Here is a 19,230-nt window from a genome sequence, read left to right as displayed (position 1 = left end):
CTGCTATGACATGAAATATATGGCAGAATGAAGGTAAAAGAGCACAGGAGACATGCAATTCTTCCCCAAGGAGTTCAGTCACAAATTTAATTAATGCTTTTTTTAATGAGTATCATCAGCATGGAAGCATGTCCTCTGGAATGGTGGCCAAATCATGAAGGGGATACGAATGTTTAGCATATCTGGCACGTAAATATCTCGCAACACCAGCTACAAAAGTGCCATGAGAATACCTGTTCTCACTTTCAGGTGACATTGTAAATAAGAAGTGGGCAGCATTATCTTCCATAAATGTAAACAAACTTGTTTGTCTGAGCGATTGGCTGAACAATAAGTAGGACTGAGTGGACCTGTAGGCTCTAAAGTTTTACATTGTTTTGTTTTTTTGAGTGCAGTTATGTAACAAAAGAATTTACATTTGTAAGTTGTACTTTCACAATAAAGAGATTGCACTACAGCACTTGTATGATGTGTATTGAAAAATACTATTTCTTTTGTTTATGATTTTTACAGTGCAAATATTTATAATAAAAAATAATACAATGTGAGCACTGTACACTTCTGTGTTGTAATTGAAATAAATATATTTGAAAATGTAGAAAAATATTCAAAATATTTAATACATTTCAATTGGTATTCTATTGTTTAACAGTGTGATTAAAAGTGTGATTAATAGCAATTAATATTTTTAATCACAATTTTTGAATTAATCGCGTGAGTTAACAGATTAATTGACAGCTCTACAAAATAGATTTCATTTCATTTTTGTTTCAAGCACTATATATGCATTGTTGATATAAAGTCAAAATTAAAAGAAAACATTTTGATTTTATCAATACAAATTGACTGGACACCGGGGGTGGGGGGGGAGGGGGGTATTTTGGTTCTTGGGAATTGATTTTTTGTTCCAATTCAGTGTCTGAATGTCACTCAAAGCAGAGAATCCAAGTTTCAACCAGCTCTACCTAAAAGTACATGTCAGAAGACCAATAGCAGAATGCTCAGTGCAGAACCTTAGAATCAGGAATTTACTACCCTTGTTAGCCCAACCAAACTAAGGTTTGTTAACTCTTGGGGCATACCTGAAAGCCTGCCTCACTAAGGCTTTTTCTGAAATAGAAGGCTTACTGAAGAGTTTTTGTTTCGTTTTTCTCTTGCACGAGTGATCTATTATATTTTTATAGACAAATTATTTAGACTGATATTAATATGCTTGAGTTTATGTTGTTCGTGTGCTTAGAGGTGTTTTGTGTTTGATAGATCAGTTTGGAAATCAAGAAAATAAGACATAAGGAGACCCATATTATCATCATCTTTTTTCCATATGTTGGATCAATGATCAAGGTTAAATGCCGTGACAATATTTCATTTAAAAAATAAAAAGCCCTTCCCCTGAGAAACAGGTTGATGCAAACATTCTCTATCCAATCAAATCAATCATACTCAAGCGCCTAAAGAATCAGAGCAATGCAGCAACTTTTAAACAGAGTTAACTCAAACACAGGAAGGATAACTACTCCAGTATAGGACAGGGACTATAAAGATATGGAAAATAAGTTCCCTTCTTACACTATGAGAATCCCATGGTGGCCACTTACACAAGCTTTCTAGTTACTGTGTACCACCAAGCAATATACGTAGCTAGAGGGAGAAATGGGACATGGATGTTGACCTCAGTGTTTCATAAATAAAAATAGTTATGTACACATTTCATTTGTATCTGGACCAGTCCATTTACATTTGATAATTTCAGAATCACGTGAGTGTGCCATAGAGGAAAGGCACATCATATTTTGTACAGATTCTTTGAATTTTCATGGATAAATTAAATTGACTTTGTATTGTTTTGCATTTCACTAAACCAGACTGCTCTTTTCCTGGTTTTTATGGATTTAGTTCAAGGAAGCAAGAGATTTCAGAGTAATATAAAAAATGATTTCAAGTTCACAGACTGCTTTGGTACGTTGATTGTAGGGCTCTGTCCTTAATAATACTTGTCCAAGCACACAGTCTACTAGCACTGAAAAGACAAAACTACTTTTAAGTAGTACTATAACCTGTATAGCTTTGTGAAGTTGAATAGCTGCTGTAAGTGGTCTCATTGATAATGCTGGAAGGGAAACGTCAAACAGCAATCAGTATGTTAGACCTATAATTTCGGTATTCAGTCATTTTAGTTGCAGGTACAATTTAGTTGCACTGATCAGATCGACTCATGGTCTCTGGGTAAGGAGTTGGAAAGTAAACCAGGAAACTTCACAAAACTAGAGAATTATGTGTTAATTAGCAGTGAATAGCTTCTACATTGTACTGCTCATTTGTGGATAATAATTTTGCATTTTTGTTTTAATTTTACTTCTGAATTTTATAACAATTCTAAGGCCATTGTTTAGGATCTACCAGGATGGCAAAACTTCCTGTTCCTTATTTAGTTGACTAGAAAAGAAACAGACACTTACTCTAAGATAGTTATTTCATTTATACATAATACAGGTAAGGCAACGATCCTGCCAAAATGTATGCATGTGCTAATTTTAAACTTTGACTGCAGTATGACTATTCAAATACTTAAGAGTGAAGCATGTGCCTAAGTGTTTGTAGATTTGAGACCACAGTATGTGCCTTATATATTATATAAATTTATTTAATTACATCAGTATAAACCCTCTTTTTGTTGTAGTCGTTCTGGTATTCCTGGCGTATTTTGTATTAGCACTTAGTAGAGAGAAATTCAACTTCCACTCAGGAATGGATACTTTCAAACATGTTATTAACACTTCCTGTGATGGGGTTTACAAACCCCATACAAAGGCTGAGGCAGGGGAAGGGCTAGGCCCAGAAGGCCCTGTCCCTCAGGATCTGTCGAGCATGCTCCTGGGAAGAAGACCAATATAAAGGGAGCTCCTGCAGCCCCAGTTAAGGGAAGAAAGAGAGGGCATTTCAAGGAGTGCCACCACTTTGCAGCAGCAGAAGCTGCTGCTACTGATGGGATGTGGCTGAGTCTCTTCCCTCCCCACCCCAGCCAAGAACCATGGGCAAGGGGGACAAGAGGGCCACAGGCATTGGCCCTAGACTGCAGGGATTTTGAAGTAAAGACTAAATAAACTACAGCCACATGCCAAACTGAGACACAAGGTCTGGTAGGAAGTGGCCCAGGGGGGAAGGTGAGCAAAGGGCTGGCCAAACCTAGGCCATCTCACACCACTGAACTTTCAGAGCCCTGGGTGGGGGCCAGGTGGAGAGGGAGGGTCCGAGTCCCCCTACCCACTGCAGAGATACAACTCCTGGCCCCAAGGAGGGTAGACCTAGGGGTTACCAGTCAAGAAGCAAATCCAGCTGGGCCAGTCCATCCAGAGGACCAGAACACCCCGAACTGATAAAAAGACTGGAATCATAGGCCCAGACCACAAGGCCTACTGACTGACGAAATCACCCTGCTAAACTTACCTGTGTGAAACTCACCTTTGTGCAGAGGACCATCACAATCATAGGACTGGAAGGGACCTCGAGAGGAAACAGTGCAGGAACACCTCATATATGACCTAGAAACCAGGGGGACTCCCTACAGGTTTCAGAAGTGCTACTGGACTGGTGGTGGGCTCCAAAGACTCCCTAGTCACATAGAATCATAGGCCTGGAAGGGACCTTGAGAGTTTTATAGTCCAGTCCCCTGCACTCAAGGCAGGATTAAATATTATCTAGACTATCCCTGACAGGTGTTTGTCTAACCTGGTCTTAAAAATCTCCAATGATGGAGTTTCCAGAACCTCCCTAGGTAATTTATTCCAGTGCTTAACCACCCTGACAGTTAGGAAGTTTTACCTAATAACAAACCGAATCCGCCTTTGCTGCAATTTAAGACCACTGCTTCTTGTCCTATCCTCAGAGGTTAACAACAACACTTTTTCTCCCTCCTCCTTGTAATAACATTTTGTGTACTAGAAAACTGTTATCAGATCCCCTCTCAGTCTTCTCTTCTCCAGGCTAAAGAAATCTTCCCTCATAGGTCATGTTTTCTAGACCTTTAATCATTTTTGTTGCTCTTCTCTGGATTTTCTCCAATTTGTCCACATCTTTCCTGAAATGTGGCACCCAGAACTGGACACCATCAGTTGAGGCCTAATCAGCATGGAATAGAGTAAAATTTTTACTTATTGTGTCTTGCTTACAACACTCCTGCTAATACATCCCAGAATGATGTTTGCTTTTTTTTGCAACAATGTTACACTGTTGACTTATATTTAGCTCATGATCCACTATGACCCCCAGATCCCTTTCCTAGGCAGTCATTTCCCATTTTCTATCTGTGCAACTGATTGTTCCTTCCTAAATGGAGTACTTTGCTTTTTGTCCTTATTGAATTGCACCCTATTTACTTCAGACTGTTTCTCCAGTTTGTCCAGATCATTTTGAATTTTAATCTTATCCTCCAAAGCACTTGCAACCTTCCCCAGCTTCATATCATCTGCAAACTTTGTAAGTGTACTCTGTATGCCATTATCTAAATCACTGATGAAGATATAGAACAGTCTCGGACCCAGAACTGATCTCTGTGGGACCCCAGTTGACATGCCCTTCCAGCTTGACTGTGAACCACTGATGATTATGCTCTGGGAACAGTTTTCCAACCAGTTATACACCTACCCTGTAGTAATTCCATCTACGTTGTTTTTCCCAAGTTTGTTTATGAGAAGGTCATGCGAGACAGTATCAAAAGCCTCACTAAAGTCAGGATATACCACATTTAATGCTTCCCACTTATCCACAAGGCTTGTTACCCTGTCAAATAAAGCTATCAGGTTGGCTTGACACAATTTGTTCTTGATAAATCCATGCTGTTACTTATCACCTTATTATCTTCTAGGTGTTTTCAAATTGATTGCTTAATGATTTGCTCCATTATCTTTCCGGATACAGAAGTTAAGCTGACTGGTTTGGAATTCCCCGGGTTGTCCTTATTTCCCTTTTTACAGATTGGCAATATATTTCCCCTTCTCCAGGCCTCTGGAATCTCTCCCATCTCCTATGACTTTTAGAAGATAATTGCTAATGGCTCATATATCTCCTCAATCAGCTCCTTCAGTATTCTAGGATGTATTTCATCAGGCCCTGGTGACTTGTACACATCTACCTTGTCTAAATAATTTTTAACTTATTCTTTCCCTTATACACCATTTCAGTCCCATTTCAGCCATCAATATAAGGCTTACATGGGACGTGGGTGGTGCACAGGTCTGTACTGCCTCTCCACACAGGGATAAAATTTTACCTTCTGCAATAAGGATTAAAATGAAATGTAGCCTTCCCCACCTGGGGCCCCTTTTTCAAGCTTCAAAGAAGATTAATTAAAACATTTCCAACAGTAACTGAAGCAATAAAAGCAAAATGTGAAACTATAAGAAAAAGTGAGAATTTAATATTCAACCGTTCAAGTGTAATCTATGTTCTCCTGTGCCTTTGAGTCTGCCTTTGGTGCTGTAAGCCCAGTTAAAAGTACCTTGATGCAAAACCATACCTTACTGTGCCACGTTCAGACAATATCTGTTTCCACAGCAAAGTACAATCAATTTTTTAAAAGGAAATATTTAGCTAAAATTATTTAGGATATTACTGTTGAAATACTGACCAATTATCCTTCATTAGCCTTTTAAGCACATTTTGTGAATAGCATAGCATAGCATGCATGCAGAGTCATAACTTTGGCCTCAGGTAATTTTGGAAAAGAACCATATGAAGCTGTGTGGGAGTCAGTCCATGATTCCACTCTACAGTAATTACTGGAGATGTTCTAACAAGTTTTAGAATGGTTATTCTATAAAAATAAAATAATATTAAGGGCCCAATTCTGCTTCCATTTAATGTAGTAGGAGTTTTGCTATTTTCTTTAATGGAAGCAGGAATGGATACAAAGTCCACTCCAAACGAAATAAAAGGATAATACTGAAATTTAAGTAATACCGACGGATGAGTAAAATATAAGGCAAAGAACAGAATAGTGCACCGTGGGTTTATTGATGGCAGCAATAACAATTTGCTTTTTTCATATGTAAAAAGTATTTTGCTTCATACAACTAAGAACGTTAAAAAAAGTCTTGTGTGCTGATCAGCTCTGGATTCCTCCTGATCACACCAGCCGTCTTTCTTGTATTCTGTTCCTCAGGAAAAACCAGAAGTTCTTCTAGAAGTCTCGAGCACTGGGGGGTTGTCGATGACTTTTTCCCCCCCAAGAACTTTGCTAAATGAAAAAAATAACATACATAAGCTACAAAGCTCTCTATTTTCTGTACAAATTCTATTTTTCATCCAAAAGAGTACGTATCTATTCTATTGTACTTACGAGAAATAAGCCTTTAGAAGAGTAAACTGGAAGGTTATACTTCAATGCAATAGACATGACTAATACTATACTACCAAAAAAACAAAACAACCCTCCCCTGCCCCACACATACACTTCTAAGCAATGACAGTCTATGAAAATGACATTTTTTTTCTTTGGTGAGAACTTCAAGGGACTTTGACAAAGAGGTTTAGAGTAACTGTGACGGAGCAAAGGGAAGTCTAAAAAATAAATAAATGACCAAGGCTTTTAGGATCTCCTCAGCCCCTCTCCAAGACCCACAATCCACAAAAGCAGAGATTTTTTCTCTTTTAGTTATCCTCCTCCCCCTACATTACGCGATATTATCTCTAGCAAAGGTGGGCTAGACAGTATTTTAATTGAAGTTAGGAGCCAGATTCTGATACCTTTACTTGCTTTGAGTAGTACATTACTCCACAAGTAGCACTGTTGAAATCATACCTTATGTGATCTAATTACTACTGGCGTTGAAGGGACAGTTCCAGCGGGTCTTTTATTGATTCTTCAATAAATGTTTGAACTAGAATCTCCCTAGCCCTTTTCCTAGATAGCAGTAAAGTATCCTTTCTAGTGTGTATGTGCCCAGCCTGAGTTAGGTTGCCAACTTTCTAACTGCACAAAACCAAACACCCTTGTCCCGCCCCGTCCCTGAGGCCCAGCCCCCACTCACTCCATTCCCCCTCCTTCCGTCACTCGCTCTCCTCCACCCTCACTCACTTTCATCAGGTTGGGGCAGGGATTTGGGGTGCGGTGGAGGGTGAGGGCTCTGGCTGGGGGTGTGGACTCTGGGGTGGGGCCGGGGATAAGGGCTTTAGGGTGCAGCTCCTGTCGGCTGGTGCTTACTTCAGGTGGCTCCCGAAAGGGACTGGAATGTCCAGCTCCTAGGTGGAGGGGCCGGGGGCTCTGCACACTGCCCATGCTCACAGGTGCTGCTCCCACAGCTCCCATTGGCTGCAGTTCCTGGCCAATGGGAGCTGCAGAGCTGGCACTTGGGGTGGGGCAGTGTGCAGAGGCCCCGTGGCTGCCCCTGTGCCTAGGAGCCGGACATACTGGCCACTTCCGGGAGCCGTGCAGAGCCAGGGCAGGCAGGGAGCTTGCCTTAGTCCCACTGTGCTGCTCACCGGACTTTTAATGCCCCTTCAGCAGTGCTGACTGGAGCTGTCAGGTTCCCTTTTCGACCTGGTGTTCCGGTTGAAAACTGGATGCCTGGCAACCCAAAGTCTGAGCTTCCTGCCTCCCCTACTTGTAATATTTCTTCTTGACAGAATCATTCTGTTACTGTATCTTCTCAGTGAAAGCTGAATGAAAATTTTTAAATTGTTGTGGGGCCATAACAATTGCTTGGAATAATCAAGATCATAAAATAATTTGTGGGTAAATTTTTCCAAACCACCTAAGGGATTTACAAGTCTAGGTCCCATTTTCATAAGTGACTAAGGCACTTATGAAGTTATGAGGCTAAGTCAGTGGAAGGCTCGTTCACCTGCGCATCTACCAATGTGATATATGCCATCATGTGCCAGCAATGCCCCTCTGCCATGTACACTGGCCAAACTGGACAGTCTCTACATAAAAGAATAAATGGACACAAATCAGACGACAAGAATTATAACATTCAAAAACCAGTCGGAGAAGACTTCAATCTCTTTGGTCACTCGATTACAGACCGAAAAGTGGCAATTCTTCAACAAAAAAACTTCAAAAACAGACTCCAACAAGAGACTGCTGAATTGGAATTAATTTGCAAACTGGATACAATTAACTTAGGCTTGAATAGAGACTGGGAGTGGATGTGCCATAACACAAAGTAAAACTATTTCCCCTTGTTTATTCTCCCTCCCCTCCCGTTCTTGTCAACTGCTGGAAATGGCCCACCTTGATTATCACGACAAAAGGTCCCCCCCACCTCCACCCCGCTCTCCTGCTGGTAATAGCTCACCTTTCCTGATCACTCTTGTTACAGTCTGTATGGTAACACCCACTGTTTCATGTTCTCTGTGTATATAAAATCTCCCCACTGTATTTTCCAATGTATGCATCTGATAAAGTGAGCTGTAGCTCACGAAAGCTTATGGTCAAATACATTTGTTAGTCTCTAACGTGCCACAATTACTTCTTTTCTTTTTGCGGACACAGACTAACACGGCTGCTACTCTGAAACCTGTCAGTGGAACCTAAGTCTCTTTTGAAAATGGGACTCAGGCAGTTTTGAAAAATGTACCCACCATCTGTTCAAACTGCATAGAATTCAGCAATTTTTAATGCCATTCATGCTTATGTCTCTGTGCAGGGAAGATTATCAGTTGCATTAGATAGGACAAAAATGAATAAGAGATATAAAACCTTCAGGATATAATGCAACCATGAACCAAGCTGGCAAGTTATACCTTGGCTGCCCATCACCAAGTTTCTTGCATCTTCTAGGTCTTTAAGTAATGGCATAGGAACGACTTCACTTCCTGCCTGAACAGTACCAAATTACTCTTTAAAGAGGAAATGACACCCTCTCAAAAGTTCTCAGAAATAGATATGAGGAAGGGGTCAGCATTTGGAGCCTTTCCCCAATTACCTAAGATCTCATTCCTACAGCCCTGAAAACTCTTGTGAGCTAAAGAAGATAAAGGGGAAGGGTCCATTTTGACTTTATTACCTATATTTAAAATTGGGGAGGAATAGATTATAATGCTACTCCTTCCTCCCAAAGTTGGTTTAAAACAAAAAAACAAACAAATTCTGACATAGGGAAGTGCAAAGGAAAACATTTAGGATGAATTTTCAGCATTGGTCTAGCTCTGTTCCACTGATTTCAATGACAAGAGAGTGAGATTAATTCTAAATCCTGCAAATCTCACCCAAAATGTAATGAACAGAGAGCAGCATAGTGATCTACCTGAAAAAGATACTAAGAGGGACTGTCTGATGGATGTCTTAGCTATATTTGAAAACCCATCCACTGCAATGTAAAGCTGATCTTTTCTTCACCTGCCTACACCTCAGACAGACCAATTTCCTCTATAGATTCTGTTGGACTCATCACAAACTCCACAAAGCAAACCTAGTAAGCTCAGTAAAATAAAGAGAATTTTGAGATATACTTCAGTATCCAAATGGATTAGTGAAACACACAGTTTTAAAATTAAGCACAAATGCTTACTACTGAGATGGTTAAAAGTCTAACCCATTTCTGGAAAAGTAAACAGCCATGCCACTTTTCTAAAGATTCAACAGCAAACACTGACGTGGTGTGGGAGGGAACTAACTTGTATTACAAATTCCAGAAGGAATAAAGTCAAAAGACACTTTTACTTGGAACCGTTACATTATCTAGCCTAAATGTGAACCTTCATTAAGCTCAGATACACACATAATCCTGTTGCTTCTCCTGTTACCTTGCTATCACTTCACTTCTTGTCCTAATTACAGAATTTACTTAGAGAACAAAAAGCTGTAAATATAATTTTGCCTTAAAATATTAATGCTTTCTTTTGGTGTAAAAATGGAATAAACTTTTAACATGAAGTATAATAAAGATTTTCTCTTTGTAATTATTTCCTATGTTTGGTATTGGAAGTTTTCCAAATGCAATCTTAAAGTTAATAATAAAAATAAAAGTTGATCATCATCAGATTTAAACATTTTTATTAATATAAAATATGCACACAAATACACAAACACAAATGTGTAATTTTCACATTTTTAAATAGTTTATATTTAGTCATAGTTACTGAGATTTTACATTATAATAGGCAAGGAGAGCAACTCATTTAATTTTTTGATCTAGTCCAACTGAAGATTCATATTAGTCAATGTGCAAATGATATAGTTTTATAGTGAGTTGTAATGACAATGAATATTGGATATGCATAACCCCACTACATTTTATATTTGAACTGCATATATACAAGTACGTTAAGACTGAACTGCACTGGGACTGATAACATTAGCCAAGGTGTAACAGTCTAAGCTGCCATTGGCCATTTATTACATTTGGCCAATAACCCCAAGTTTTGGGTAAGAAATAGCTATTGGATGTATCTTTTTGAGCAAATTTTGAAATAAGCAGCTTCTGTGCAGACTTGGAGGACAGGAAATATCTAATTTCTTCAGCTAAGGAATAATGTTTTAAATTGTGAGGAAGAAGTATAGTGATATTTTAAAACATATTATTTGGACTGTCTCTTAAAAGATGATAAAACATGCTAAGAAACTGTATTCAGCTTCATGAGACACCTGTTTTTTTTTAAAAAAAATCCTCTATTTTCTTTTAAAATAAATTATATATCAATTTTCTCTGCAGAATTTAATTACTAACTACAGATAGAGCGTGTTTAAGTTTGTTTTGTTGTGCAGATATTTTTCCACCTAAATATAGCCACTTAATTTAGAGAGGTTTCAGAGTAGCAGCCGTGTTAGTCTGTATTCGCAAAAAGAAAAGGAGTACTTGTGGCACCTTAGAGACTAACAAAGTTATTTGAGCATAAGCTTTCGTGATGCTCAAATAAATTTATTAGTCTCTAAGGTGCCACAAGTACTCCTTTTCTTAATTTAGAGAGTTTTTGCAAAAAACCAATCATGACTGACATTTTAGAAAAATGTTAGAAAGATTGTATTTGCCACCCAGGATCAGACCAGCAGGTCCAGCTAATCCTGTATCCTGTCACTGTCGTTGGTCTGTACTTGACGCTTCAAAGGAAGGTGTGAGGAGCCCTGTAGTAAACAATTACAGAATAATCTACTCATTGAGGAAGTTTCTTCCGAACTCCCATCAGTTAGTGGTTTGCTTATGTTGTGAAATATGAGGGTTACTACCGCCTCCCATCCTATATTTTCACCTATTATGCAACTGAGGATGTTCCCATTATCCATACACACGACTAATCCTTTTTTGAATCCTATTAAACTATAGGGATTAGATCTTAACCCCACTGAAGTCAACGGGAAACTCCAGGATTTCACTCTTGGCCTCAATTTATCTCACAGTAAAGAGTTCTTTTTAGTAGATCAAAATTTGTTGACTTTCCTTTTAATTAAATATCCTTTTGTTCTTGCAATATGAGGAAGGGTAAGAAGGAGCAACCAAATATAACTCTCTCTTAAATCCCTTCTTTTCCATCTCACTAAATTAAACAATCCCAAAACGTTTCAATCATTCTCTTATGGAAGACTTTCCATGCCTCTAACCATTATCATCATCCATCTGTGGACTTCTATTACTCTTTCTATATCTCTTATGCAATAAGAGTGACCACAGCTGAATATGGTATTCCAAGACAGCTTGTACCATCAATTCATATAATGAAAATACAATATTTTCATTATAATTTGCTATTTTGTTAGCTTTATTGACAGCCACTGAACTTTGAAAGGGGTTTTAATTAAGTTCACCATGACACGCAAGTCTTTTTTTTTCCTCAGCAGATACAGTTACTTTAGAATCCACATTTGTATATACCCCACAAGATTTGTAAATACATAAAGGTTTGTTTGTATTTTTAATTATCTGTGAAATTTCTGGTGTCGGTGACTCACTCACCTTTTCTCAGCAAATTTCTCAGTAAATGTACTGGGTTTTAAAAATTGAATCTCTAAAGAACACTAAACAGGGTGTCCATAATTAGCTCAATTATTACTTTGATACAAGTCAGGAATAAATCTTGTATGCCCAATCGCCAAAACTAAATGAATAATCCCCAAGAAAGCAGGATATTTTAGCATATGATCAGAAAAGGAAAGTATTTGTCCTTTCGCCTCAGAAACAATTGTTGTGTTCATTGCAGAGTATGGGTGGAACATCCCCACTGCAAAACCCTACCCATGCCAGACCCACATGACTGTGTCCACAATGGTGCTGTATCAGCCTGTGCCCTGGGCTGGATTTCTAGCAGGATATCCCACGCAGCGCATTCAATTGTGCCACTCTATAAACTCATGCACAATTTGATATGGGAGACCTAGTCCCTGCACTGAGATTCCACCTGCTCAATTACGTCTGCTGCCAGCTTCTCAGAGTTATCATCACAGAACTCTTGATTATGGGTACATTGCCTGAATTATGGGTCTTACTGATATCACACACACAGCTTTACCAGAAGCCTGGTGTCAGCTTCTGACCAACTGGCAGCAAGGAGGAAAGATTTCTTGGATGGCATATCTGTTCAAATGGCGTGGAAATGCAGCAGAAATGGAGCAGGCAAACATGGGGTTAAAATGCAGTGCAGAAGAAGGGAGTGGTTAGACAAGTAGAAGAGCCCAGATGGAATTGTGGGATTTGATTGGAGGACTAACCGCGCTCAGGTTTGATTATCCTGCATTCTCACTGCAAAGTAGGCAGATTGCCAGGCTGAAGCGAAACCCAAGCTAAAGCCATGCCAGCTAATCTGTCTTAAAGCACTGTCAAAACTGGGTTAGAGGTTTTTCTGTGTGGACAGAAGAGGGTTTGGGTCAACACCCAAGTTATAGGTAGGGCCCTACCAAATTCACAGTTCAATTTCACAGTCATAGGATTTTAAAAATCATAAATTTCATGATTTCAGCTATTTCATGAAATCTGAAATTTCACAGTGTTGTAATTGTAGGGGTCCTGACCCAAAAAGGAGTTGTGTGGGGGAGCAAGATTATTATAGGAGGGGTGTGTTACTGCTACCCTTACTTCTGCAAATGCTTCTGCAGCAGCGCTGCCTTCAGAGCTGGGCAGCTGGAAAGCCATGGACGCTGGCCAGGAGCCCAGCTCTGAAGGCAGAGCCACAGCCACCAACAGTGCAGAAGTAAGGATGGCATAATATAGTATGGCCACCCTTACTTCTGCACTGCTGCCTGCAGAGCTGGGCCCTCAGTCAGCAGCCACTGCTCTCTGGCTGCCTAGCTCTGCAGGCAGTGCAGAAGTAAAGGGGGCAATACTGCAACCCCCCTAAAATAGCCTTGTGACCCCCCTGCAACTCCTTTTTGGGTCAGGACCCACAACTTGAGAAACACTGGTCTCCCCTATGAAATCTGTATCGTATAGGGTAAAAACACACAAAAGACCAGATTTGACAGGGGGAGACCAGATTTCATGGTCCGTGACGTGTTTTTCATGGCTATGAATTTGGTAGGGCCCTAGTTATAGTCTAGACTAACTCCGCAGTGAAAACATACTCTAGCAGATAGACCTTGCAAAGGAATTTAGAGCAATATACTCCGAGCCATGTGAAGGAGGAAGAGACAGCAGAAGCCAATCACAAATTTAAGTACTGCTTAATAAAAACAAACATATAAGAAAATAAGAGGCAACTGAAAAAGATTAACTGGTTAATGCTCACCAAATATGATGCGACTTAAGACATCACTTCACTCATTACCGACCTTTGATCAACAGTTAAAGATTAAAGGATTCATTAGATTCACACGAAAGAAAAAGGCTAACAAGCGGGGCATGCTTGATAACTCAGCTGTTAATAGCCACTGCATTTTTGTTTTAATTTAGTAACATCATGCTTTTTGGGGGTCTAGAGATTATATGGTTTGTCTTTTACATTTGTTAGCATAGATGCCAGTTACATTTTCTGAGGATGAATCATCTCAATTTTAAAATAATAAATTATTAATAAATTAATAACTATAGCTGCAAAGATAATCTTCACTACAGATTCAGACCACAGTGAAGATTTTTATGTGCTATTTTTTGTGCTGAAGTCAGGTATCTTTTCACCTGACCATTTCATGATAGGCTCACTGGGGCCTAGACTCTAATGCAAGAGCTGTAGACTCTTTTTGCTGGGCTCAGTGAGTCAATAAAAAAGGGAAATTACTTGGCTGTGTACATTGCTCATAAAAGGGCTGAAGTGCGGGAGTCTTGGACAAAGGAAGACAACACTGATTTCAGTAGGAATTTCACCTATGTATCTGAGAGGAGACTTTGGGTAACTGGACATGGAACAGAAGGAATAGGCATCTGAATAGGAAAAAACAGGAGCAGTCCACTGGCAACAAATTCCACAGATTAACTGTATCTTGTGTAAAGAAGTATTTCCTTATGTTAGTTTTAAACCTGCTGCCTACTAATTTCATTGGGTGACCTCTAGGTCATGTGTTACATGAGGGGGTAAATAACACTTCCTTATTCACTTTCTCTATACCATTCATGTCATATGCCCCCTCAGTTGTTGCTTTTCTCAGATGAACAGTCCCAGTCTTTTTAATTTCTCCCCATAGGGAAGCTGTTCCATACCCCTAATTATTTTTGTTGCCTTTCTCTGTACTTTTTCAAATTCTAATACATCTTTTCTGAGATGGGACGACCAAACTGGACACAGTATACAAGGTGGGGACGTACGATGTACTTAGATAGTGACATAATGGTATTTTCTGTCTTATTATCTATCCTTTCCTAATGGTTCCTAACATACTGTTAGCTTTTTTGGCTGCTGCTACACATTGAGTGGATGTTTTCAGAGAACTATCTACAAGGACTCCAAGGTCTCTTTCTTGAGTAGTAACAGCTAAGTTGGATCATATGGTGTCACTTCCCCTCCAGCGTGATCTATGCTGGTATTCCTATATATTTTGTACTCTGGTATTACTGTGTCCAATTTATTACCATGATTCCGCCAAGTTTCTGAGATGCCCATTATATCAATGTCCTAATTCAATACCAGGCACTCAAGTTCACCCATCTTAGACTTCTTGCATTTGTATTCAAGCACTTGTGAAATTTGTCAATATTTAGCTGTCTGCCTTCATGTGATGTAATTGAATGGGACTCTCATTTGTTTGTCTGTTTCTCTTCAATTCCTACATGTACTTTATCAACTTCTATCCTCTCCTCTTTAATAGGATATAGAGTATCCCCATTAATAAATCCTCCCCTAAGGGATGTGTCTGTTCGAACTATATGCTCCTCCACACCTGTCAGCTTTCTCCCTGCCCTTAGTGTAAAAACTCCTCTATGGCCTTTTTAATTTTGCATGCCAATGGTCTAGCTCCATTTTGGTTTAGGTGGAGCCCATACTTCCTGTACAGATTCCTCCTTTCCCAAATTGTTCCCTGGCTCGTAATAAACCTAAATCCCTTCTCCGAACACCATTATCTCATCCACTCATGGAGACTCTGAAGTTCTGCCTGTCTAATTGGCCATGTGTGTGGAGCTGGAAGCATTTCAGAGAATACTACCTTGGAGGTCCTGGATTTTAATCTTTCTTAGAAGCCTAATTTGGCCTCCAGGACCTCTCTTCCACCTCTCTCTAAGTCACTGGTACTTAGATGTGCCACAACCATAAGCTCCTCCTGAATACTGTGCATAAGTCTATCTAGATATTTTGAGAGGTCAGCAATGTTTGCACTCATCAGGCAATTCACCATGCAATTCTCCCAGTCATCACAAACACAATTATCTGTATTTCTAATCACTGAATCCCCATTACTATTATCTGCCTTTTCCTAATAACTGAGATTCCCTCCTAGGGGGGCACTGTCAGTGTGAGAGAATACCATGACATCATCTGGAAGTACAGACTAACACGGCTACCACTCTGAAACCTGCAACTATGAGATTGTTTCCCTCTGCTCCAGCTTGATGTTCTCCTTCCCCAAGATTTTCATCCTTCTCAACAGCACAGAGGCTGGCAAACTGGGCGTGGGACTGCTCTACTGTGTCCCAGAACATTGTCTCTATGTACCTCTGTCTCTCTTATCTCCTCCAGTTCAGTCACTCTGGTCTCAAGAGTCTGCACTCAGTCTCTGACGGCCATGAGCTCCTTGCACCAAATGCACATACAGTGGTGGATCAGCCACTGGGCCACTGGGATCCGTGCCAGGAGCCTGGGCCAATTAGGGTACCTCTGTGCCCTAACCCACTCTTCCCACCGGGCGCTCCTGCTGGGGAGCAGGATCGGGGTGCAGTGACTTGCCCCGCTCTGCCCGCCTGGGGCTCCTGCTGGGGAGCACGGGAAGGCCCCGCGCTGCAACAGTGCTCCAGGGCAGAACTGGCAGGAGCGGGGACAGGGTGGGACAAGCCCCCGCACCCCAACCCCATTTCCCTGGCAGGAGCGCCGGGGAGAGAGAAGGACTTCAGGTTGCAAGGGTTGGGGAGGGCCCCCCACTTGCTCTGGCCCAGGGTTCCACAAACCCCTAATCTGCCTCTGTGCACACATATGCCACCTGCCCACAAGGCAGGCAAACATACATGCTGCATTCAGTGCAATAAACTGGACAGCCCCCACTTTGCTGTCAGTATTCAGGCATACCTCATCAAAACATTCAGGGACAAAACCGCCAAATATATTTTTCATCTGTCTATGTTCTGTCTACAGAATTGTACCCTATGTATGCACAATTTACTACGAAAAAGATATTAAGTCTTTATAGTTAAGGAGGAAAAGAACTAAATCAAAGCAAAATAGTATAAAATTTGTTGTGTAAAAGCTTTTACTTCTGACTGCAAAGGGTTGATTCTGAAAAAAATATATTAATAGTAAATTAGTGATAGTAAAATAGTAAATAGTACAATTTGTAATTAATAGTAAATCTTTATTTTAAAGATTACATATTAGGTTGTTTTATTATCAACTTGATATAATATTTTGAAAGGAAAACATGAAACTTTTAAATTTAGTGTAATTGTTAAAACAAGCATTTTATAAAGACACAAACACTCTAGTACATACATAAAGCTGTAATAACAGTCATTTCTAGGTGTGGATTTTTGGCTTATGCCGCATTATACTTCTGAAAAATGCCATTATTACAATATAAAGCAGGCCATGTCATGTGTTACTGCTTACTTATTTTAATAAGACTTTTTATAAGAAACACCCATTTTCCCCCGTAGGAACTTTACACTGTAAATTTGGTCTTAGTATCTTATAATAGAAATTACTATAATTTATTGTACTTTTTCAACCTGCTCACCACTGGCAACTCAACACCAGAGACCTCAAGGCAACCTTGTCATTAACAAAGCTTCAGAAAATAACCCCACAAAGTTCTTTTTCTTTTTAATTATGGTAACTTTGAACAGGTCATATTATAACACTGAGGTACATACCTTTTGCCACAATGGATGCACTTTTGTTGAAACTGAAATCCACAAATAAAATGTCACTACTACATATTTACCTTTTATTTTTCCTATCAGTTTCTAGCCCTTGGGGGTTGATAAAACTGTTGGGTTGGTCGTGTGGACCGCCTTGGCTGACCATCACCTCCTCTGCGGAACTCTAGAGTTTGTTCATAACCATCTTCCTCCTCCTCCTGCAGGTAAACAGCATTGTTTTAAACGTAGAAAGTAAATGAATGCATTATATACAAATAGAAACTGCTGCTTCTATGCAGATAATCACTCAGGAAACTACCATGACATGGAAACTGCCATAATGGATGACTATTTCAATTCTTTCAAATTTTTTCAAAACTGGGAAATCAAATAGTAAAAAATTGAAAAGTTTCAAAACTAGATCTCAGAAACAGCAGGAAAAGGTTTAAGGGACTTGCAGCAGAGACATACATGTATAAAAGTACAATTATTTACCAAAAGTCATACAAGCAACATAATCAAAGCAGCAAGATATTTTTGCCAAAACCAGTGAAAGCTGGAGAAACTGGCCCTGGAGAGATTAGAAACATGGGGGGAATGCAACAAAGAGAAATTCAACATGGAAAAATGCAAACGAAGAAATCTGGGGAGAAATGTTCAGAAATACAGATCTGAAACAAGAGGTATAAATCCATAAAGGAGTAATGCTGAAAAGGCCAACAAGCAACAGCGACCAGCAAATTAGATATGAATTTGCAATGTGCAGTGGTAATAAAAATAGCCTCTGTATATTTAGAGGCACCAGGTAATGGTGTAGAGAAGTAATTACACATCTAGTATATTGCATTCTGTCCTGGGCACCTCAAAACAAGAGAGATATTGACAAATTACAGCGAGTTCACAGAAAAGCAACAAAAATAATTAGGGGGCTGGAAAGATTGATTTATGAAAGAAGATGAAATGAGCTAAATATATAGCTTCTCTAAAATGTTTTGAGGTGCAAAATATTAGCTGTCTACAAAACTTAAAGGGTGTACACATTAAGAATGGGGAAGAATTATTTTGAGTGGCACAAGAGGATATAAAAACAGTTACCTACATTTTCATGACTGTTGTTTTTCGAGATGTGTTGCTCATGTCCATTCCATTCTAGGTGCGTGTGCGCCCATGTACACAGTTGTCGGAGATTTTTGCCTTAGCGGTATCCATAGGGTGAGCTGTTGTGCCCTATTGAGTGCCACACTCATGTGTTGGTATATTAGGCACTGCTGACCCTACGACCTCTTAGTTCCTTCTTGCCGGCAACTCCGACAGAGGGGTAGGAGGGCAGGTAATGGTCGAAGAACAACAGTTAAACGAAAAGGCAGGTAATCATTTTATCTTCTTCGTGTGCTTGCTCATGTCGATTCCATTCTAGGTGACTCACAAGCAGTATCCTCACAGGGGGGCTCAGAGTTCACAGTCTAGCGGCTTGCAGTACTGCTCTACCGAAGCCAGCATCATCCTGGGCCTGCTGGGTAAGTGCATAATGGGAGGTGAATATGTGGACGGACATGGTAGGTGGCTCTGGTAGAAGGTTTTCTGAGTAGAGTCGAGGACTGCTCCAACGAAATCTGTGTGTTGTAGAGGCATTATGGTGTATTTTTTCTCGTTTATCAATAGCCCCAGATCACGACAGGTGGAGCAAACAAGATCGAGATGCCGCTGCACCTGATCCCGGGACCAGCCCTTTATTAGCCAGTCATCAAGGTATGGATACATTTGCACCACCTGGTGCCTCAGGTAAGTGGCCACTGGTGCTATGCACTTTGTAAACACTTTTGGGGCTGACGAGAGACTGAAGTGCAGCGCCCTGATTTGAAAA

At 40.0% G+C, this 19,230-nt stretch overlaps 1 protein-coding gene across 1 annotated transcript in view; it reads right to left on the bottom strand.

Annotated features, from left to right (window-relative positions):
* Positions 1–5,999: 5,999 nt before the first annotated feature.
* Positions 6,000–19,230, bottom strand: part of TDRD3 (tudor domain containing 3) — a 302,953-nt gene continuing 289,722 nt past the window's right edge. Inside the window, exons 13-14 of the mRNA XM_074961727.1 lie at positions 17,450–17,584; positions 6,000–6,235 (exon numbers count right to left, since the gene is read on the bottom strand). Of these exons, the coding sequence (XP_074817828.1) occupies positions 17,465–17,584 (120 nt within the window). The 3' untranslated portion in view covers positions 6,000–6,235; positions 17,450–17,464. The remainder of the gene's footprint in view (positions 6,236–17,449; positions 17,585–19,230) is intronic.

The sequence above is a fragment of the Natator depressus genome, chromosome 1, assembly GCF_965152275.1.
Source record: "Natator depressus isolate rNatDep1 chromosome 1, rNatDep2.hap1, whole genome shotgun sequence".
Taxonomy (NCBI): domain Eukaryota; kingdom Metazoa; phylum Chordata; order Testudines; family Cheloniidae; genus Natator; species Natator depressus.
The sequence above is the reverse complement of the archived record's forward strand: the minus strand, read 5'-3'. Positions and strand labels throughout refer to the sequence as shown.